The sequence below is a fragment of the Delphinus delphis genome, chromosome 5, assembly GCF_949987515.2.
Source record: "Delphinus delphis chromosome 5, mDelDel1.2, whole genome shotgun sequence".
NCBI classification, from domain to species: domain Eukaryota; kingdom Metazoa; phylum Chordata; class Mammalia; order Artiodactyla; family Delphinidae; genus Delphinus; species Delphinus delphis.
In genome coordinates this window covers 30,413,145-30,436,577 of record NC_082687.1, presented here as the reverse complement: position 1 = coordinate 30,436,577, position 23,433 = coordinate 30,413,145, and the positions used below count along the sequence as shown (strand labels likewise).

The 23,433-nt window shown below is 44.7% G+C and overlaps 2 protein-coding genes across 5 annotated transcripts in view; one reads left to right on the top strand and one right to left on the bottom strand.

Annotated features, from left to right (window-relative positions):
- SH3D19 (SH3 domain containing 19) overlaps positions 1-23,433 on the top strand; it is a 192,616-nt gene that overhangs the window by 27,549 nt on the left and 141,634 nt on the right. The window lies entirely within an intron of this gene.
- Positions 17-6,189, bottom strand: PRSS48 (serine protease 48). The gene is made up of 2 exons (XM_060011901.1): positions 2,658-6,189; positions 17-350 (listed from the first exon to the last, which is right to left on the bottom strand). The coding sequence occupies exons 1-2, from the start codon at positions 2,921-2,923 to the stop codon at positions 26-28; spliced, it is 591 nt and encodes a 196-aa protein (XP_059867884.1). The 5' UTR covers positions 2,924-6,189; the 3' UTR covers positions 17-25.

Sequence of the window (23,433 nt, the reverse complement as noted above, 5' to 3'; positions counted from 1 at the left end):
ATAAACATATAAATAAGCAAACATTTTATTTGAAGACGTTTAGATAGTGTCTGGTTTTGTTGAAAATATTTGCCGTAGTAATGAAATGCCTAGAATACGAATATTCTAGAATGGGTACAAGAAGGTGATGTATAAAACAACCCCTTTCTCTTCCTATTCTCTTCCTATTCTCACCTTCGTCTTCTGCTTTTCCCCATCCAGTCACCCAGCAAGAGTCTGGAATTGTCCACTGCTTTTTGACACTGGACAAGCAAATAGGCAGGATGGAAGAACTGTAGGTGACTCTAGAGAACAGCCTCAACAAGGCAGTGTCTGCCGTGGTACCGTGGTGTTTGGGATGGATGACAATTCAGAACACATGATACTTAACGCCTGTATTTGAATGGCCTATGTCAGTTGATCCCAGCCACACAGTATATAAGAAAGGAATCCGGCGCCTAAGGGGAAGAGAAAGAGGAGAATAAAAGTGGAGCATGCTTTTGTGCTACAGCTGGGTCAGAACAAGCTGCCTGTGTGTAGCACTAAGTCTTTAGGTAAGAAAGGAGGGTAACAGACTTGGAATTAACCAGGCTGCTTCCAACTTGGCATAGCGTTGGTTTGTCTTCTTTTCTCCGTCCCTCACTCCCTGATCACTCTTTCTTTTGTTGTCTGCTGTTTCTGTGGTCTCCTTTTATATGATTATGGCCAGAGTTTTGTCCTGTATGTTTTCCCTGGTTCTCTTATTCACCTCTGCTGTTTTCCGTGGTTTAAGCCATAGCCTATATGCTTAACAGTCATTGTTTTATTTTCACTTTTGAGTTGTGAGCACTAGACCTTTATTTCTAAATTTAAAAATTAAAGCAAAATATAACCACCAAAGTTCATATATATGTAATTTAAATGTTCAGTAGTTTGATCAGATTTACAAAATAAATAAATAACAGAAGTTCTCTGCCCTACTGGCCTCAATTCATGCTATCCAAAGGCAATCACTTTCAACTCTTAGCTCTTTCTTTTAGCATTTTCCCTAGTGTTTTCAAGAAACCCTATATATTGCCATTAATATTTTTCTTTCAGTTTTAGAATATTGTATTCCTCCTGTAGAAGGTGAGGATTGACCCAACAATTACTGCCAACTATGCACTTCCTTTTCACCATCCTCCTCATCTAATATAACTTTCTGTTAGATGAGTATTTAGTATATATGTTCTTGTGACTGTGAAAACATTATTCACTATGAGGCCATATTGAGTACCATAATGCGATTTCTTGTAAAACTTTTTGCTTCTCCTGGAATTAATAATGTGGTCTCACTTGTTTGTTTTTTTTAGTTTTCTATGTACCTATCACTGACTCATTATTTGTTCCCCAAACTGTCTGCCAGAAGTGTAAATCTCTCAATATGTTGACACCTGTTAGGCTTTTTATCAATACTATCCTTTTTTTAAAATTAATTAATTTTTTTGGCTGCATTGGGTCTTCGTTGCTGCGCACGGGCTTTCTCTAGTTGCAGTGACCGGGGTCTACTCTTTGTTGCGGTGCGCAGGCTTCTTATTGCAGTGGCTTCTCTTGTTGCAGAGCTCGGGCTCTAGGTGTGTAGGCTTCAGTAGTTGTGGCACACGGGCTCAGTAGTTGTGGCTTGCGGGCTCTAGAGCGCAGGCTCAGTAGTTGTGGCGCATAGGCTTAGTTGCTCTACGGCATGTGGGATCTTCTTGGACCAGGGCTCGAACCCGTGTGCCCTGCATTGGCAGGCGGATTCTTAACCACTGCGCCACCAGGGAAGTCTTTTTTTTTTTCTTTTTTAAGACCTCTGCCCTCTAACTCCAACCTTGGTACTTTACGATTTTCTTGAGGGTTTTCTTCTGTGTTGTATTCTGTTTTTTCTGGATCCCGTGTTTTCCTGTCCCCACCCCACCCTTTATTTTGGTGAAGCACATTCTCCTATGGCTTCCCGAGAAAATGTGCATGAGGGTTAATATTTTTTCTGCTTTGTATATTTGAAAATGTCTTATTTCTATCCCACACTTGATTGATCATTTGTAAATATAAGCAGAATTCTAAGTTGGAATTCTCTCAGCATTTTGAAGTTATTCCTCTCTTTTCTTTGAGCTTTCAGTTTGTTATTGAAAAGTCCTGTCATTTTGATTTCTGTATATATGTCATCTCCTGTGGCATAACAAGTTACCACAAAGCTTAGAGGCTTAGAACAGCAAACATTTCACGGTTTCTGTGGATCAGGATCTGGGTGCCTCTGACCAGGCAGCACTCAGGGTAGACTGCAGTGTCATCTCAAGGCCCGACTCAGGAGGGTCTGTCACGTCTTCATTAGCTGTTGGCTGGAGACATCAGTTTTACATGTGCCTCTCTCTACAGCTTACTCACCACATGGTACCTTACTTCTCTCAGAGATTGTGTTTGTGACCCAAAGCAGCTGAAGACAGAATTCCCTGACTGGTGTTTAGGAAGTGATGTGGTGAAAAGTAAGCAAAGTTTCTAATATAGTCACTATTTTCATCATTTTTTTTTCTACCTGTATGCCCCGTCCCTAGTCCAAGATGACCTAGGTTTCCTTCTGCCTGTTCATCTCGGCACTTTCCTTAGTCTGTTGGTTCATTCATGGGTTCATTCAGATATTTATCAAGAACCTCTCTGTGTGCTAGGCGCCAGCTAGGACTCACCTGTGTAGGCAGTGTGCTGCTGTCAGTATCCACCTGTCACCGATGAGGGAACCTCTACAGACGTGGGACTCGCCCAAGTGCAGGCTGACCTGCCAAGGCCAGTGCTCACCACGCACAATACGGCTTGAGTGTACAGGTCGTCCACACACTAGAGAAAGAGGAAAGAGAGAAACATGGGAATCTGGTTGTGCTGTTCTTCTGATCCCCATCTCATCATCTCCAAACTCCCATCCATTCCTGGGACCTGAGTCCTCCCGAGCCTCCATACTCCATCCTCTTCCAGTTCCAAACGCAGCAGTCTTGGACCCAAGGGGAGACCACTCACCTGACTGCAGAGATTTCCTTTGGAAAGAAAAGGATAGGCAAGACCTTACAACAAATACAGCCTATCATTAATATATAACAACACCTCTTATATCCAGATTCACTGAATAGAGAGGCTTTCTACCTACTTAAATTTCTCAGATTGGTGTTAAAGGCCAATTTTTTTTTTTTTTTTTTGCGGTACGTGGGCCTCTCACTGTTGTGGCCTCTCCCGTCGCGGAACACAGGCTCCGGACGCGCAGGCCCAGCGGCCATGGCTCACGGGCCCAGCCGCTCCGCGGCATGGGGGATCCTCCCGGACCGGGGCACGAACCCGCGTCCCCTGCATCGGCAGGCGGACCCTCAACCACTGCGCCACCAGGGAAGCCCTAAAGGCCAAATTTTTATAAGTATCTACCCAGTAGTGGTAATCTTGATAATTACATACTTACCTAACTTTTTTAGCAGCATACATGGAACATGGTTTAACTTCTACTTGATGATTCACGGCTGCCATCAGGAGTATCAAGCATGTGAGGTTGTAAATACATTAATGCCTTCAGATGATTTTGAGATTTATAAGCTATTTACTTTTGTCATGTTTTCTTGAACTGAAGTAGCATTTTGCAGTATTTGTATATCTTTCTTTTTTGCTACCTGTTATCTTTTTGCTGCTCTCAGCCTACCCGGCTTTTAAATCACTGTGGGCCAGAAAAATAAATGAACAAGCTTATTCCTGAAATCATTGACTGGCGTTTGTACTTCCATTTCCCTCTGCCTGAAATGCTCTTTCCCTCAATCCTCTTAGCTAAATCACTCATCTCCTTCAAGTCTTTGCTCAAATAGCTTCTTCTTAGTGAAACCTTCCTTGACCACCCTATTTAAAATGACAGTGTCCCTGTACCTTAGACGCCCCTCTCCGGTCACAGTATTTATTGCTTTCTAACCTGCCTTATAATTTACATGTTTGATATGTGCATTGACTATAAGCCCCCCAAGGGTGGGGATCTTTGTGTTTACTTCTATATCCATGAGCCCGGGACTGCTTGGGGCCTGGCACGGAGGGTCCCCTCAGGACTTTCGCAGGCCACACCATTCAGAAGTCACATCCCATGGGTGAAGTGTCCTGTTACTCTATATGGTAACTTCTTGAGCCCAAAACCTCTGCCTCCTCGTCTCCACTCCACCCCCAGCCTCAGGGGCTCACCCAGCAGAAGGGGCAGCAGAAAGACACAGCCCACAGGGCCCATGTTTCTGCCCTCAGAGTCAGCACCTCCTGCTTTCTGGACTCAGGCTCCCAGGGCCAGGCCAGCTGGGGAGCAGCCGGAGGCGAGGGGCAGGACCAGCTTTTCCTCCTAGCTGGATCCTCGGCTTCGCCCCCTCCTCTCCTTTGGCCCTCACCCTGGCCAGGTGCTGAAGGGACCAGACTTGAGAAATGCAGCTACAGGACCCAGGGGGAGGAGCTGGGGCTCGAGGTGCCCCCTGCTGTCCAGGGAGAACAGGGTGTCTAAGGCTTCTGCCTCCAGGGCAGGTTGGAGGCTACAGAAAGGAATGGAACCCTGTCGCTAGCAAGGAAATGGAAGATGGGCAGGATTCTTCAGAAGCTAGAAATGAAAAAGAGGAGATTAACCTAGTACCTGGTTAATTTTTTCTAAATTTTTTTGTCTTCATCTTCATTTACAGTGTTGGCCATAGACTGTACTGCAAGTCAGTTTTTCTGGGAAACAGACTCTAAGACAGAGATTTGTGTGCAAGAAGTTTGTTGGGGAGTGGTCTTAGGATCAACACCTCGAGGGGGGATGGAAGCAGGATTGGGCAGAGGGAGAGCTGATGTAATGCATCTGCAGCAGGGGCCTCAGCCATTCCCAAAGGTTGCTCTGGAGCTGGGGTGGCCCTTCAAAGATGCCCTGAACTGAGACTGGAAGGCTGAGCCCTTGGACTTCTGAATGACTGGGTGCAGGTTACCTGCAGGGGAGGGGGCATTACCTTGGGTGAGGTGGCTCTGGCAGCAGTTCTTGGAATTGGACTTGGCTTCGAACTGTCTGCAGCCGACACTCCTGGTTGCTAGGAAAGTGAAAGCTTCAGTCCTGAAGGGGGGTCTGGGCCACGTAGCACAGCCTCTGCTACAGAATTCTTTTCTGCGCCTTTTTTGTTTTCTGTGCCCGTAGTCTGTAGGGTAGTAGGTCTGTGGAGGCAGAATTCAGGGAAGTGTTAAAGCATGTTATTGCTCTCTTGCAGCTTAAAATTTGGGCAAGTTTGACAGAAACACATGAATAATTAAAAAAAATAAGACCAGAAAATATAGCTGTTTTGGTAAGTGTTATTCAGTTACAAGCAACAGAGACTCAATGAAACTAGCTTAAACAGAGAGAGATTATTTTAAAGATATTGTCATGGGCTGCAACGTGTCTCCCCCCGCCCCAAATTTATGTGTTGCGGTTCTAACCCCCAGTACCTTAGAATGTGATCGTACTTAGAGATAGTGTCTCTAAAGAGGTAATTAAGGTAAAATGAGGTCATTAGGGTAGGCCTTAATCCAATATGACTGATGTCCTTACAAGAAGAGGAAGTTTGGACACATACAGAGGGAGAAGACGGCCATTTACAAGCCAAGAAAGCCTAGAACAGATCTTTACCTCCCGTCCCTCTGGAGGAACCAACCGTGCTGACACCTTGATCTCAGACTTCTCACCTCTGGAACTGTGAGAAAACACATTTCTGTTGTTTAAGCACCGCCCTCCCCTGCCAGTCTGTGCTACTGTGTTACGGCAGCTGTAACAAACCAATACAGATTTCTGAGGAACAGTAAGGAGAACAGAGTAGCAAGGACATCTGGAGCTATCCTAGGACAGACTGGAGACCAGGGTGGGAGACTGGAGCTGGCAGGGGGCTCTGGATCCATGATGGCTCGAGAGCTCAGAGCAGCAGTTCGGCATCCTCACTCTGGTCCTCTGCCGTCAGGATGGCCCAGCACTTTCCATGTCTTTTCATTCTATCCCACTGTAAACTACCCAAGTTTTTCCTTACTTTCAGTTCAAATTCCGCAGAATTTGAACAGGTGATCTTTTCTTACCAGCCCTTAGGTACCTGGCTGTGGACTAAGCGTCTTTGCAGTAAGTGCCCTTGTGCATGATGAGGATGAAGGAATATGGCCAGCTAAGCTGCAGGGACTGTTGTGGTGGAGCAGATGCCACATTTGCTGTATCTCAGTACAGTAAGGTGTTTACCTCTTTCAATACATTTTTTCAGACTTTAGAAGTGAACACTTCAAAAAAAATTAATTTTCCATCTCTGTTTACTGACTGCCACAACTGTCTTTTTCAGATTTAGTTGTCTTCATTTGTGACTGCTTGGTGGAGGTGAAAATCTACTACTATTATATTTATGTTATCTCCTCCATACTTTTTTTCTTTTTTTTTTTTTTTTGCGGTACGCGGGCCTCTCACTGTTGTGGCCTCTCCCGTTGCAGAGCACAGGCTCCAGACGCGCAGGCTCAGCGGCCATGGCTCACGGGCCCAGCCGCTCCGCGGCATGTGGGATCTTCCCGGACCGGGGCTTGAACCTGTGTCCCCTGCATCTGCAGGCGGGCTCTCAACCACTGCGCCACCAGGGAAGCCCTCCTCCATACATTTTTAATGGTTTTTGTTTTATGCATCCTATGTTTTGTGTGTGTGTGGTTTATCCGTTCATTCTGGTTATGTGTCCACCACTCACTGTGCTTTTTATCATTATATGATGACCCTCTAGGTACTTTTCACCTGAAATTAATATTGCAACCTGCAATTTTGTCCTGTTCATTTAATCAGAGAAAAGATTCCTTATTCATATCACAATTGGTATTCCAATTAATTTATTGTATTCACAGGCAATTTTAACTATTTAGTCAACTCACTTAAATATAGCTTTTAAGAGTCAGACCTCAATTTGAGATTTGCCTTCAGGTCATGTTTGGAGTAAAGATCATCTTTTCGCAAAGTTACTAAAGGTCTGAACAGGGCTTTCTGTTGATTTACCAAACGAACAAAATTTGACCAGACACTCCTTTCCCTCTGAGGGTCCTGTGGTTGTCCTAGACCTTTGGACGTTTTTAATATCCCTGGACAAGAGAACTCTTTACATATTAACTTTACATATTTACATACATAACTTTACATAACTTTACATATTAACTGGGTCATTCACACGATCTTTTTTCCCTTTTGCTTAAATGTTTTGTGAAAATATATTTTTGGTTCTAATTTAGCTGGAAATAAACTTTATTGTAACTAAGACATGAGCTCCTTACTATTAAAATTGGAAGTAAAAGGAAAGAATTAAATAGCTATCTTGCTTTTCCTGTCCAAACTGTAGTTCAGGGTAACAAAACGGGCTTAGTTGATGAGGGAAGAATTTCAGCTAATAAATTCTTACTGGTTGGAAAGTGATAGAATTTGAAAGCAATACTTACAGCTCTTTATGAGATAATTGATTCAGGGGATGATTATTAGTAGTTGAAAGTTTTAGATGAAACAACTCAGGCTGTTACTATTCGAATGATCTGTTCAATCTTAACATCATGAAAAGTGGAATAAGGCAGACATGAGCCTCCCCATGTGACGTAACGTGAAGGAATATCCAATGAAGTTTTCTTGTCAAAAAAGTGAAACCTGAATCTCTAAAGCTACTTCCACTTATAGCAAATACAAGGGATGAAGGAGTAAGTTAAATGACAAGGCCAAGGAAGTTAACAGTCACATCCAGAATGTGGGACATTTTATAAAACAACTAACACTGGTTTCTATAACAAGTCAATGGTATGAGGGTACAAAGGGAGGGAAACTCCTCTAGGTGAAAAGAAACATAAGAGTCATAAGTGTGTGTGGCCCCTGTTTGGATCCTGATTTAGCAAATCAACCCTAAGAGACATTTTGATACAAGCAAGGCAATTTGATAATTAACTGGGTCTTAGAAGGAAGTATTGTTAATCTTGATGGGTGTAATAACGATACTGAGTTAAGTAAGAAAATGTCAATTTTTAAAGAGACAGTTGGAGCCTATGAGTCCTTTCTAAATCTAAGCTAAACTCTTCTATCATATTGGAGAAATCGTCTTTGGTTTTCAGCCCACAGAGCTATGCTGTCATTTTTATGGGGAAGACTGCATGACCTTAGGCAAGTCACCTTTCCACTAAGGCCTGTGTTTTCCCGTTGTACCATGAAGGCACTGGAATCAGCTGATGATCTCAAAAGTGTCTTTGCAGATGTAACATTGAATTTTGACTTCCTTATCTATTTACCTGTATTTACTTATCTTTATCTATTACCTCCATTACTCCTCTGCAAATATTTCATTATTGTTGGTTTAGCAATCAAGAAATGTGTCGGGTCTTCCATTTTAATGCTCCCTTGCTTCTTCTAAGGTAAGGAAGTGCCAAGGAGTTGGAAGTGAGAGAGCAGGTGCTTGATATCCACTCTAGAGATTTTCCTGAAGACAGCGCTTGTCGCTTTCTGCCTTCTCTTCATGCCCTGTCTTGAGGTCCTAGAGTCTCTGTTCCCAGATCATTACCCTGTTATCATTAACGTTATCTTTAAATACCTCTACCGTACACAATAACTGTTGGTTTGGGAAGTGGCCATGTGGTGGTGTTGGTAAGAGCTTTATTGCTTGCCATGTGGCTGTTGCCTAGTTACAACCTTTTCATCTCAGCAAAATGGGAATAATAATACCTCACAAGATTTTGGTAGGAATTAAATGAGATAGAGGGCAAGTACTTAGCTTGCGTTTAGGCTATTTAAGCACAAACTAATAGTAGCCGCTGTTTTTATTATTGTTTTTGTTGAACTAATATCCTAGTTTTAAGTACTAACTTAATTCTGGGCAAACAGGTCATCTTGGTGATGGCTTAGATTGATGTGAATGGTGCCTGTAGACCAGGATTTCTCAGCCTTGGCACTGTTGATGTTTGGGGCCAGATGATTCTTTCTTGTGGGAGGCTGTCCTGTGCATTGGGGGATGTTAAGCACATCTCTGGCCTTAACCTGCTGGATGCCAGGAGTACCACCCATCCCTAGTGGTGACAACCAAAAATGTCTTCAGACACTGTCAAGTGTCCCCTGGGGTTGGGGTGGGGAGCAGAATCACCCTTGGTTGAGAACCACTGCTGTAGAGTAAGGATGCCACTTCAGGGTGCAGTCTTCTCTTGAGCACCCTGAAAATAAAACAGGGACGACAGTAGAATTGCAAGTCTTGTAGATTTTTTTTTGTTTTTGTTTTTTGTTTTTTTGGCCGCAGCTTGCGACCTGCAGGATCTTAGTTCCTGCATGCCAGGGATCAAACCTGCGCCCCCTGCAGTGGCATCTTAACCACTGGACCACCAGGGAAGTCCCCCAGTTTTGTAGCTTTTTATCTGTAGTTCTAAGAAGGGCAAATGGATTCCATTGTCTCTTTTCTAATTCAATCCATCAGATCAATCTATTATATTGATCTGAAAATGAATAATTGAAAATGAATAAATCTCTTTATAAAATCAGTAAACCTCTTTATAAAATTCTCCTAAAGAATAACTAATTTCTCACTGTTTGATTCCACTTACACGAGGTACCTAGAATAGTCTAGTCAAATTCATGGAGTCAGAAAGTACACTGGTAGGGCTTCCCTGGTGGCGCAGTGGTTGAGAGTCCGCCTGCCGATGCAGGGGACACGGGTTCGTGCCCCGGTCCGGGAAGATCCCACATGCCATGGAGCGGCTGGGCCCGTGAGCCATGGCCACTGAGCCTGCGCGTCCGGAGCCTGTGCTCCGCAACGGGAGAGGCCACAACAGTGAGAGGCCCGTGTACCGCAAAAAAGAAAAAAAGAAAAAACACTGGTAGATGCCAGGGGTGGGGAGGGGGAATGGGGAGTTAGTGTTTAATGGGGACAGAGTTTCAGTTGAGGAAGGTGAAAAATTCGGGAGATGGATGATGGAGAGAGTTGCACAACAACGTGAATGTACTTAGTGCCACTGAACTCTACAGTTAAATATGGTTAAAATAGTATATTTTCTATTATGTGACTTTTACCACAATAAAAAAAACATTTTAAAAAAAGCATAATTGATTTCTCTAGCACGTGTGTAGCAGCAACAGACACCTATGCCCTCTATTAAAAGATCCAGTTTGGTCTTCGTTCTTGAACTTGGACAGGAAACTTTTAGTCCAGTAGTAGTTCCACTAACCAGTATGTCCTAGAACTAGTCCATATACCTGGCCTCCGTTATGTCAGGGCCAAGGCCTGGACAGCCTTGGAGAGACAGCCTTCTTCCTCTGTCGCTCTCCACCTCGTTGTCCAGTCTACGGTTTCCCTCCCCTGCACTCCCCTTCTCCACAGGGACTGATCCTGCTCGGAACTCCATCCTGCTTGCTTTGGGCCCTACTGCCCTTTAACTAGTTCCCCTTGGCAAGAGTTGGTCCTGTTCTTTTGATCACTAAAATAAAATGTTTGTATGTTTATTCACTTATACTAAATGAATTCTTCCTTTCCGTTTTGACATCTAGCCTTCTACAGTCTATTGCTCTCATTTTGTTATTTAGAAAATAAGATTTGATACTTTGTTTGCGACACTCTAATAGATGCTGTTAGAAGAGCAAGAAGATGACTAGGACAGCAGTTTCTCTTCTCAAGGTTGTTCTTATCTATTCAGAAGAAGTAAAGCTGTGTGTACTCAAATAATTACAGATGGAGACTGGAGTATAATAAGAGGTACAAATAACTAGAACCAAAGGGCAGATGTTATTTTGGCATTGTATAAGGAAGATCTTTTATTAGAGCTTTCTAACAGTAAATGGAGGTAATTTGGTATAGTGGAAAGAGCCAAATCTTTTGAGTCAGACAGTCCAGGGTAAATCTGTTTAATCAAATATTAGCCGTGTGATCTTAGGCAAGTCACTTAACCTCTCTGATCCTCAGTTGTTTTTTTTGTGTGTGTTTTCATTTGTAAAAGTGGAATAAATAATACCTTCTTGAGTTGTTAGGACAAAATAAGATGATTTTTAAGTGGCCCGCATAGTAACTGATAGAAGGCATAAGTAAATACAAGTTCCTGCCATAGTTAGAGGTAAGATAAAGATGGCATGACCCTCAGAGAATCCACTTTGGCAGGCAGCATGACTAGGCTGAAGTCATCCCTTAGCTTTTTAGCTTCTGAAGTTCTTGTCAGGGCACCTAGAAGAGATCAAATTCAAGAGACTGACTCACTAAAATTTAAGAGACTTGTATATGAACCAGAATGTTGATTTGCAAAGAGGACTATTCATTTTTATCATTTGGAATTTGCATTTTTTCCCAACCAGGGCACACCTTCTCGATATTGAGTAGGAAAACTAAATTAGTAGGTGGGTGGTGGTTTGAAGAGTCTTCGGATCAGAACAAGTGGAAGTGGCAAATCTCCACAAGCATTTCACTCACTAGGAGGAAATATCCCTTCTTCACAAAAACTGGGTGAAACAGTGCTTCTCCCTAACAGAGCATGTTTTTCTAAATAAATACAAAGTTTATATTCATCAGACTCAAGAGTCTCTCTTCCTTTACAGCCTAGGGTCTGATGAACACAGAGCTGTCTGGCTTTTGCTTTCTTAGATTCCATGCTGACCATTCCCTTTCCTAATGACGTTTTTCTTCAGTTCAGTGCCCAATACTGTTGATGACACTTAAGCATTCTCAGGTATGATCTTGTTCCTGGTGTGCTGCTTTGAGATTATACCCAAATCTCCAAGTTTAGCTTACTCCTAAAACACATAAGACCTGTATTTACTGAAATTTTGGGCATCCTTTCTACAGAAAACGATCTCCTTCCATCTCACCCATTTTGCGTATACTTTACTTGTTAAGTTTCAGTTTTAGAGGATTCTGGTGGGCAAGTGGTGGGACAGTGCCATGTAGTGAAAATAGTTCCCTTTCCTCCATTACCAAAAGTTAGTTAGTTAGTTAGTTAGATAGTTAGTTTTCCAGTTTTATGATACTAAGAAGTGTAAGATCATCCATTCGTGTCTGTGAAACAAGCAAACATGCCTTGAGCTGAGAGTTATATCAAATAACTTGTAAGGTACCTTCCAACTATTTTATTTTATGATTCTAAAACCTGCTGTTATCTCTTTGTTGGATTTCTTGGCTTTAGTATCTGGATCCATCCTCTTTGCTCACATTCTTTTATCATTTTTTACTTATTTAGCATCTCACATGTTTAATAGGTTTATCTCTTCTTTTGCCGAAGCATTTGCACAGTGTCAATTATGCCTTGCTTCCAATTCTGTAGTGTTGCCTTCTAAAAAAAAATTCTGAGTAGATCTTGTTAACATGAACAGTGTTCCTTTGAGAATAAATTGTAATCAATCTTTGAATCCTGCTTATACTTTGTATAATTTTTACATTTGGAAAATTAATTTTTTTCAAAGTTCTTACTATTTGTATGTGCGGAAAGCTTTTTAATGGCCCAGATTTAATTTCCTTATTTTTATGTAATTATCTTATCTTTGCAGTTATTAATGAAAATTTTCATTCTCAAACAGTGATTTTATTGGTATTTAATGAAATTTGAGCAAGGGATGATCATTTTGCTGCTGTTCATTCCACCATCTTGCCCAAACTCCTTCTAATCATTTTTCACTCTTATTTGTTGAGTAATACAGAGCATCCTGTATTATTTTAATCAGTATCTTATGAAATCCATAAATTAACTCACTGCTGGCCAGCGTCAGATCCCGTGTTCCTAACTACTCTTTGTATACATATACCACAGGCCCAGGAAAAGGATGGGGATAAAGCAGACATACGTTTCTTATATGAGACGTGTTCTTGGACCCCTCTCTGGTCACAGGATATTGCAAGTTGGATATCTCTCTAATAAACACCTTCCCTAACCCCAGTGCACCTCTGAGCACAACCATGAAGTGCTCTTAGTGGGTGGGGTGAACAGGAGACTCCGAAGGCATTCTCCCTGAAAACCTCAATTTAAACCCGCCCCCATGCCTCTCCTTAATCTGTGACCACTAAACACAGTCAGTTTTCGCCTCCCAGCTCCTTAATCCAGACCCTTCCCTTATTGCCCTTACAGAATGCAGCCTTTGAGATGTCCTCAGTGATTCTTATCAGCTCACTTCTGAAGAATAGAATACAATAGAAGTAATGAGATGTCCGTTTTGAGTTATAGAGAGACTATAGCTTCCATTTGGGGTATTCTCTCTTGCTTTATCTTGTATCACTCACCCTGGGTGAAGCCAGCTGCCCTGAGGCAGCCCTGCAGAGAGGCCCGTGTGAGTGAGCTTGAAGCAAGTCCTTTCCATTTGAGCTTGGAGGTGACTACAGTTTACAGCAGCAGCCTCTTGAAAGACCCTGAGCCAGAACTACCTGGCTAGGCCCTCCCTGATTACTGACCCGCAGACACCAAGAGATAGTAAACATTTGCTGTCTTCAGCCGTTATGTTTTGGGGTAATTTGTTATACAGCAATAGATAGCCAATACACTGCCCTAGGCTCCTTTTGCCTGGCGTGCTTCAACTGAAACCTTCTAATCTTCTGAGTCCCTGCTTTTTCTCCAGAACCCAGTCTACTCCTGGACTGGGTGGTTTTCATCTTGACTTCAACCAAGGGCAAACTAGTTAACCTCTCTGTACCCTAGCTACTTCTTCTTTAGAATGTGAGGAATTGGTTGGGTCAGGTGATTTCCAGATCCCTTTCAGCCCTAAAGTTCTTTGCTTCTGTATTTCCCCAGACCCTGACTCCAGTTTCATAAAAAAAAAAAAAAATGAATATGAGAAGTAATAGTTAGAACCAACCAAACTTTATTCATGCCGGGGACCTTGCTTCCCAGGTTGACCTACAGGAGACAAGGCAGCAAGCAGACTGGGCTCCTGGGGGCTGCACCCAGAGGTAGCAGAACTGTATCTGTCTTGCTGAAGCTTCTGAACCTCTCCTCAAAATCCTCAACTTCTAGAATTTCCACTTTCTCCGTCATTCTTAATTCCACTTCACCTTGGCCATACTGACCTCATCCAGTTAGGGTAGCCCTGGGAAAATGAGAGGCAGAAGCACAACAGGGAAGAGCCCGGAGAAGTCCGGCCTGAGGTCAGCGTGCGAGATGGCTGACTTCTCAATCCAAGACTTGCAGAAACTGATGTTTGTAAATACTCCAGGCTCATTGGTTCCGATGCAGTTTGATTCCCAGCTCACCACTCCTGCCAGGACCCAGAAATCCTCCACTTTACACATCAGGGGATCTCCTCTACTGCCCTGGGGGAGAGAGGAAAGATGGCTGGGCCATGCACGGGGCAAAGGGAGAGACTCCAGTAATTTAGCCAAGAGCAGTGGAGTTAGGGCCTGTCCAGACACTCCTGGGTTCACGCAAGGACCCCGAAGCTACGAGACATGGAGGAAGCACACTGGGGAATGGAAGGGCTCTGAAAGGTGCCTACAGGATGGATTCTTACTATGCACTGATCTGTCTGCCCCACTGGGAGCCTGGAGCAGATCACGGCTTCACTGATGGGCTCAACTCCGTGCAACAAGCTTTCTTTCTGTAGCGGTTGTTGCATGTCTGGAGATCACTGAGGGGCACTTTTAGCTCCTTCAGTGTATAAGATGGTTTCATAGCTGTAAGGTCAAAAAGAGTCAAAGTTGTCTTAAAAAATGAGGAAGCAACTTTCAGCTATGGAAATAGCTTTCATGCCTTTGATTTTCAGGGATAGCTCTGATTTCAAGTTTCTGCCCCCATAACAGGCAGCACTCTGATTTCTGGTTTGGCAAATGGTCTAAAGGCTGAGTTCCCTGGGTCTGAACAAGACTGATGGCAGTTGCTCCTGCTGTACCACAAAAAACAGAAGAATCTTCTGATTCAGAAAAACCTAAAATCATGAAAGATGTAGTATTAAGTTGTTTGGCTTTGGAATATATTTTTATATCCCATAGAACATAAGAAGGTGGATCTAATGGATTAAGAAGAATCAAGACTATTGTGGGCTTTCCTGGTGGCACAGTCGTGAAGAATCTGCCTGCCAATGCAGGAGACACGGGTTCGAGCCCTGGTCTGGGAAGATTCCACATGCCACGGAGCAACTAAGCCCGTGTGCCACAACTACTGAAGCCCACGTGGCTAAAGCCCGTGCTCTACAGCAAGAGAAGCCACCGCAATGAGAAGCCTGTGCACCACAACGAAGAGTATCCCCCGCTCGCTGCAACTAGAGAAAGCCTGCATGCAGCAATGAAGACCCAATGCAGCCAAAAATAAAAATAAATAAATTTAAAAAAAAAAGGACTATTGATACATGAAGCCCTACTCTCCTAGTCTGACTTGGGACCTGCTGAGCACCCTTAACTTTCCTGGATCCATCTTTGTGTCTGCTTGCCCCTACCCACCTACCCGCACACACTCTACCCAGGTGCCGCAGGAGAACTGACAACTCTCCTTAAATTCATTGCCCTGTCCATTTCACTTTTAAGGTCTTAGTAGTATTGTGAAACAAGAGCAGAAGCAGATGTAGATAAGCAAAGCGATTACAGCAGCAGAAGTATGAAGGAGGCAGAGGGAAGCTGGGGGTCGAGGAGAACTGAAGTCTGCAGTACCTCGGATTAATTGCCGGAGAGCGAGAGCGCACCATATCTGGTGCCAGGAGTGGGATAGAGAGTAGGGGGAGGGACTGTCAGTGGAGGAAACAGAGCTCAGAAAGTCTACTTATCCTCACATTGGGATATCCCAGAATTGCCCCATCCAGTCACCCAGCAGGAGGTTGAGTTCTTCAGCTGGACTGCCGATGATGGGAGGCAGATGGGCAGGACAGCGGGGCCAAAGGAAAGCAGGTGGGCCAGTTCTGCCACAGCAATGGCGCTGGATGCATTTCTCTGGAAGTTGGGGTAGGGAATAATCCTGGACACGGGGATGATTGTCGTTTTGGAGTCTTGGTGACCAGAGACCTGAAGTGACCCCACCAATACCTTGTATTTTCTGGTGTCCTTAGACCTGAGAAGAAGAGGAGCAGAGCAAGTACCATGGGTTTCTTGTGACTCTGTCATGGAGTGTCACAGCAGAGCCCAGAGTTCTGGAGGTTGTATTTTTCATCTAGCTCTTCCTAAGCATATGTTCCTTCAATAAGTGCTGAGCATCTCCTGAAAATATAAATGAAACTTAGACATGATCTGGCCCTCACAGGGCTTTGGTCTCAAGGATTATGTGTGTGTGTGTGTGTGTGTGTGAGAGAGAGAGAGAGAGAAAGAGAGAGGGTGGAGGAGAGGGAGGGAGGGAGAGAGAGAACACACAAGTAAACAGGTACAGAATTTTAAATTGTCATAAATTTTATGAAGAAAACAGGATTTTGAGGTAGAGAGCAAAAGATGGGGGAAGAGCCTATGAATTGGTGATCAGGGAAGGTCTCGTTGAAGAGATAACTTTTCAACTGAATCCCACAAGGTGGGAGTCAGCCATGAGAAGAGCTATAAGGAAGAGCATTCCAGAGGGAATAGCGTATGCAAAGGCGCTGAGCGTAAGAAAGAGCTTGGAAGTCTCTAGGAATTGAAATATACCTGGAGTAGAATGGGATGATGTTAGGGAAATGAGCAGGTACCTGGCAATTCATAGCTTAATAGGTTTTATTCTAGGTGCATGTGCAGCGACTGGAGGATTGGAAGGGGGGAATGACACGATCCTGCCTCTGACTTAAAAAAAAAATCACTTTGTTGTGTGTATGAAGGTAGCAAAACTTATTTTGCTATTGCAGTGGTCCAGAACGTTTGTGCTGGAGTCAAAGTATTCTGTGGAAGTAAAACTGAAGAATTGGTGTGTGCAGTGAATATGAAGGGTGAGGGAAAGTGAGGCTTCATATTTCTGGCTTGAGCAACTGGCTGTGTTGTTGAATGAGATGGGAAGAAAGGGAGAGAAAAGGTTTGGGAATATTGCTGGTGGTAGAATTGTAGTTCTCTTTTGATTACGTCATCTTTGAGATACCAGTGAGATATCTGAATGGAAATGCATCAGAATTAGAGTTCGGAGCTGGCGATGTTAACAAATCTACGACACTTTAAACCATGGGAATAGATGAGGCCACCTAGGGAGAGTGAAGAGGGCTCAGACCTGTGCATCCAGAGTGGTATGCGGATGTGGGCATGCAGTAGAGGGAGTGGCTCCCCCTGGGGAATGTCTCCTTGGGTAAAGAATTAGATGGGGGGTGGGGTGTGTGTGTGACATTTTCTAGGCACTCATTTAAGTCAAGATGATTGTCAAACGTAAAGATACCCGAAGTCTAAGAGTAGTCGTATTGAACTGAGAGCTAGGGCAGGAAACATTTGGACCCGCTTCTTAGGCACAGATATTGTATCGGGCAGTGCAAGGTGAACAACTCTCTGTCCTCAGCCCAGGAGCTCCAGTCACCCTCGTCCCTGATGGGTCTGCCCGAAGCAAGGCTCCGCACTCACCGGAAGCAGCTTGCCACCGTCAGTACCCACTGCTTTCAGATGAGGGTGGCCACACAGATGTGAAACAAGCCCTGGCGGTTGCTGACCTGCTAGGGCCACTGCCCCACGTTGGCCTCCGTGCCTGAGGCAGTGCCAGATAAGGCCGTGGGCCGCCCACAGACTGCAGACAAAGAGGAGAAAGTCCTGGGAGGCCTGCCCCCTCCCCACATTGGTGTCCCCTCCTCCCTCCTCCTTTGCCCCATCCCCCCGCCCCCCCCCCCCCCAATGCTGGCCCTGGCTGGGGAGCCTTACTTGACTTCACGAGATTCTTTGGTCATCTGTGCCTAGGAAGAGGAAAGGTGGACCGTGGGGACACCCAGGATGGCTTCTTATTGCCGAGGGCGGCCCACACCCCAGGCCCTGTGCAGCCCCCTCCCGGGACGCTCCTCACCCCAGGGGTTCACCTGAGATCCCCAGCAGAAGGGGCAGCAGGAAGACACAGCCCGCAGGGCCCATGTTTCTGTCCTCAGAGCCAGCACTTCCTGCCGTCTGGACTCAGGCTCCCAGGGCAAGGCCCGCCGGGGAGGAGAGGAGCAGGGCCAGCTTCACCTCCTAGCCGGTCCTCGGCTTCGCCCCCTCCTGTCCTTTGGTCCTCACCCTGGCCAGCCCAGATACTGAAGGGTGCAGCTGCAGGACCCAGGGGGCGGAGCTAGGGCCCGAGGCAGAGCAGGGTACCTGGGCTTCCTGCCTGCGGGTGGAGGAGGGGCCGTTGGGGGAGGGCGCTGGAAGGAGTAGGGCTCACGCAGTGCAGAGACCCTGGTGTGGGCCGAGGCCAGGCTCATAGGCTCCCTCTGCCCCGTCTGCCACATCTCAGGGACTTGCCCTAGTTGCTCCCATCTTCTCCCCCGCCCCCCGGCCGAGGGTGAACAGTCCACGGCAGGTCCCTGAGCTTGGGTCACGGAGGGCTGTGCAGAGGGCTGCCCCGAGTCCTGGGCCTCGAGAACGGCTACAGGACTGACAGGAGAAGATAAAAAAGAGGAAATAAGCCAGTCAGTTAGCTGACCAATACGTCCTGCTTTCTCACTTTCCCTTTTCTGCTTCAATCTCTACCTATTGTAACTGGTTCCTTGCCTCCCTAAGTCAGGGAATATTTATTGGATGTTTATTGTGTACAAGGAGCAGGACCTATAAAGGGGCATGAATCATGGGGGTGCCTGCCTCCCAGGAGCTGACAGTCTAGTCCGAGAGAGGCGGAGTAAGGAAGTAACCCTGGAGGTTTTGCCTTACGATTGGTACCCTGTTCATTACAAAAGGAGGGGCGGGTGGCTCTGAGACCAGAGGGCAGAGCGCTGGGTCCTGGTCCTGGTCCAGAGTGTTGAGCCTCTTTCCTGGCTCCGCCACAGACTGGTTTTGAGAACTTTTAAAGTTAGACAAGACACGGAACCTAAGCGCTGAGCAAGTGTTGCTGCTGTTTTTAAAAACATGGCAATGATGAGACAGCTATTGAGACTCTAACGTTCCATGCCTGTTGCTTGGCACAGGAGGGCATCATGGGTACATAAAATGAACGGGATTAGAAGGCCTGTGGGAGTAAGGGGGAGCTTATACTTGCAAATATCGAGAATGGGATTATTACAGTTACTGAAATCGAGAATTTATTTAACTTGAAGCTTTCAAGATCAAGGTGTGGGGAAAAAAAAGGTGAACTACATAGCTCACATCATCTGATAATAGGAACCATATTCTTTAGTCAGGAGATAACTTTTTTCCCCTTGGCAATTAATTCAATGAGTTTGTTACAATAGTATAAAAAGCACATTTATAGGTGACTAAGAAACATTTCTTGCTTTTTACCTTATCTCTCACTGAATGGCGATGCCATCATTTTGAATCACGATTAAGTCATTTCTGTGAAGAACTAAACTAACTTAAAAGAAGTATTGATATTTCTCGTTATGTAATTTGAAATAAATGTAGAATTTAGAGAAGATGCCTCTTGCTGCTTTCAGATGCCTCTCTTGCCAGCTGTGCTTTGGTGGGGTCCACATTCTCTGGATACCTTTTGGACTGTCTTGACATTTTAGTGATGTTTTACTTCCTAAGGAAGCTGGCTCTTATTGCTGCCTCTGTGAGATCCCACCTCAGCTTTGCCTGGTTGTCGGCTGTAGGAAGGGCAGTTCCAGAGCCAAATGCAAGTACCAAAGACCTCGAGATACCAAGTCTCTTCTGTCCCTATTTAGAAGAGAATAGATAAGGTCTCAGAATAGAAAACAAAAATAATTATAGCCATGAGGCTAGAAGTTAGACACCCGTATTAAGATACTAATGTGTATAATTAGGGCTTCCCTGGTGGCGCAGTGGTTGAGAGTCCACCTGCCGATGTAGGGGACACGGGTTCGTGCCCTGGTCTGGGAGGATCCCATGTGCCACGGAGCGGCTGGGCCCGTGAGCCATGGCCGCTGAGCCTGCGCGTCCGGAGCCTGTGCTCCGCAACGGGAGAGGCCACAACAGTGAGAGGCCCGCGTACGGCAAAAAGAAAAAAAAAAAAAAAAAAAGATACTAATGTGTATAATTAATAGTGTAGACAATTAAAAATTCTAGAGCAGGAAGAACTGTTTAAAATCTTTGTTATAATTCAAGTTTTTTTTTTTTTGGTTTACGAAAAGAATGAACTAGTGTCTACAAATGTTAAATTGATTCTAAACAGTTTAACGTGATCAGTTACAGAAGCTTGACAGTATTTTACATTCGCATAACATTTTCATCAACACATTGACTCCGTGAGAGAAGCATGTTTTCATTTCTATTTTATAATTGAGGAAACTGAGGTTCTTGGAGGTTAAATGACTTAACAAGTTGTATCATACTGTTCACTAGCAAAGTTGGGTGTTGCTTCTATTTCCTAGTCTAGTAATCAAATTTAAATCTAAGTCTTCTGATTTGTTGTCTAGAAATCTGCCTCCATGCTCTGGCAGCCTCCCAGGTCCAGGGTCAACACTCATTTATGTAGCAGTCATGTTCTCAGTGCCCATGCCAGGTGCTGTTCTAGAATAGTCAGGTGACAACATAGCAAAAGCCCTTCATCATGGAGCTTATATTCTAATTTTAGGTCATATCATGACAGGTTCTTTGGAGAAAAGTAAAACAGGGTAGAGATGCTGGGCTGGGCACCACTTTTAAATAGAGCCATCAGGGGAGGCATCGCTGAGGTGGTTTCTGAGCAGGAATTTGAGGAAAGAGAGGCAGTGAGCCAAAGGGTTATCTGGGATAAAGGGGTTGAAGCACGGAGCATAACTTACAAGATTCCTGAGCAGGGGTGTGTTTGGGATATTTGAGAAACACTGAAGCTAGAGCAGAGTGGGCCAGGGCCTCCAGTGATAGGAAATGAGGTCAGACAGGGAACAAGGCCAGACCACATGGGCCCTCATAGGCTACTGTGAGGCCTTTGGTTTCTGTTCTAAGTAGAAGGGCAACATTTTGACCTGACTTAAAGTTTTAAATGGATCCTATTGGCTACTGGATTGAGAATGGTCAGGGGTAGAAGCAGGGAGACCAGTCAGAAAACTATTGCAGTCATTTGGGCAGGAGGTGATGGTGGCTTTGGACCAGGGCCATTGAGACAGAAGTGGTTAAGAAGTGGCAGATCTGGTTGCATTTTAAAGGCAGAGCAAATGGGACCTGCTGATGGATTGGTTGTGGGTAGGAGTCAATAATGACGCCAAGGTTTTTGGCCTGAGCCCCCAGAAGTGTAGGCTATCCATTTACTGAGATGGGGTGCACAGTAGGGGGAGGTTGTTGTTGAGGGGTAGACAAGAAGTTCATTCATAGGCATGTTAAGTTTAAGATGTTTGATAGGGACTTCCCTGGTGGTCCAGTGGTTAAGAATCCGCCTTCCAATGCAGAGGACGTGGGTTCGATCCCTGGTCAGGGAACAGATCCCACATGCCGCAGGGCAACTAAGCCCGTGCGCCGCAACTACTGAGCCCACATACCTCAACTACACGTAGAGAGCCCATGTGCTGCAAACTACAGAGCCCATGCGCTCTGGAGCCCACCCGCCACAACTAGGGAGAAGCCCACACACCGCAAGGAAGAGCCTGCACGCTGCAACGAAAGGTCCCGCATGCCACAACGGAGATCCTGAGTGCCGCAACTAAGGCCCAACACAACCAAAAATAAATAAAATATTAAAAAAAAAAAGATGCTTGATAGATATCCAACTGGAGATGTCCTCTAGGCAGTTGAATATACCATTCTGGAATGAGGAGATTCCACAAACTGAAGGGTTAGATTAGGGTGCTGTCAGCATGTCATAGTATTTAAAGCCAAGAGATGAGATAAGGTCACCTAGGGAGTGAACATAAATAAAACCCTCTGTGAGTTTTAAGGACTGATCACACCAAAGTTGGGATGAGATAAGCAGGAAGCAATAAGAGACTGAGAGGAAAGCAGAGAGGAAGGCAGAGAACTGACAGAAGTATTCTGGAAGCCAAGTATGTAGAGAAGGTGTTTCAAGAAGGAAGAAGTGATTGGCTGCCAAATGCTGCAAACCATGAAGAACCGACCGTTGGATTTGGTATCGTGAAAGGGATTCAAGAGAAAGAGGAGAGTGATTGGAGACAGCAAATATAGGTAATTTTTAAGAGTAGGTTTGCTGTTAAAGGAAGTAGAGACACAGCTGTCAGAAGAACCTGGGTGGTGCAGAGTTTTTAGTTGTTTTGTTTTAAGATGAGGGAAATTACATCATTGTTTGTGTGCTGATGGAATTATCCAGGAAAGAGGGGGAAATTGATGATTCAGGAGAGAAAGTGAGAGAATTACTGAAGTGGTGTCCTTGACAGACAGGAGGGGACGGAGCCTAACTCACTAGTTGGGGGTGAGGATGCTTAGATTGGAGCACAGACTGGTCTTTCCTACAAGAGCACAAGCAAGCATGTGGGCACAGATGCCAGCTGGTGGGAGATGTGGTTGTAGAAGTCATCTGCTGATGGCTTTCATTTCCTCAGTGAACTAGGAAAGACATCGTCTGCGGAGGATGGGAAGGGAGGTATTGAGGGCTTAAGAAGGAGTGAACTGAGTGTGGGAGATGAATGGACCAGAGAAACAGTAGTGTGACTGCTGAGCACAGAAAGTATCCTCTTGAATAGGAAGTGAAATTGGCATAGTTGTGTGTTCACAAGCAGTGTTCAGTAACATGGGTGGAGGCCTAGAGAGGGCAGAAGGTTGACTGTAACCGGGTTGAGGATTTCTGACGAGCGTGTGGTGAAGAGGGAGGGAGAAGGGAGTGACTATAATGATAAATCAGGAACTTCAGCTGCAAAGGAGGGAAGTAAGGAATGAGGGAGGTGGTGTGCAGAGAGTAGAGCAGGGTAAAAATCAGTGGATTATAAATCCTAATGGTGTTGAAAAATAGTGGAATTGGCATTTTTGCTATAGGGAGTGGAAGAGAGATAATTAATGTTCTGGGAAGGTGAGATGCTTAACATTGAGATCATGGAGAGGGTGCAGTTCTGGGTGATTCCGAGGCCAGGGAGGACCACAGAAGTAGCGTCTGAGGCTGGGTGAAAAGATCAGTTAGTCCTAAAGGTGGATTATGCTGGAAAGGCAGTGAATGTTAGGCTTATCAGGAGCACGCGGAGATCCATGGCTCTCCTTTCACTTTCCCTGAGTCCTTCAGAGTGAGGACCGAGATAGATTTCAACCCATGTTTATGGTTCCAAAGTCAGTGCTCTTTCAACTTCTTCAGGATTTTTATCATTGGAAGAAATTCTTGATGCTCAAAGAAGTTTTGCTAATCTTAGATCTAAATATCTCCTGACTGGATTATGCATGTTTGAACATGTAAAAATATTTTCATGTTAAATTAAGTTTAATCTTTTACTAAATGTTCCCTATTGTATGGGGAGAACTTTGAAGCAAAGATCAGAAATCAGATGACACAAATGCTTCCTAATTAAAGAAATTTCTACTTAATCCTAACTAAAAATATATTGGCTGGACTTTTGGTCAGCTGGGTTTGATTCTCAGCCCTGAATTCCTGAACATTATGGGTAAAACACTTTGTCCAGTTTAGAAATAGCCA

What these genes read in the sequence shown, in the direction of transcription:
- PRSS48 (XM_060011901.1), bottom strand. Translation starts at nt 2,923, where the DNA reads ATGGAGGCTCGGGAGGACTCAGGTCCCAGGAATGGATGGGAGTTTGGA. An exon ending in GCAGCACACTGCCTACACAG is followed by an intron (nt 351 to 2,657) that starts GTGAGTCCTAGC and finishes TCATGTGTTCTG; the next exon opens with AATTGTCATCCATCCCAAAC.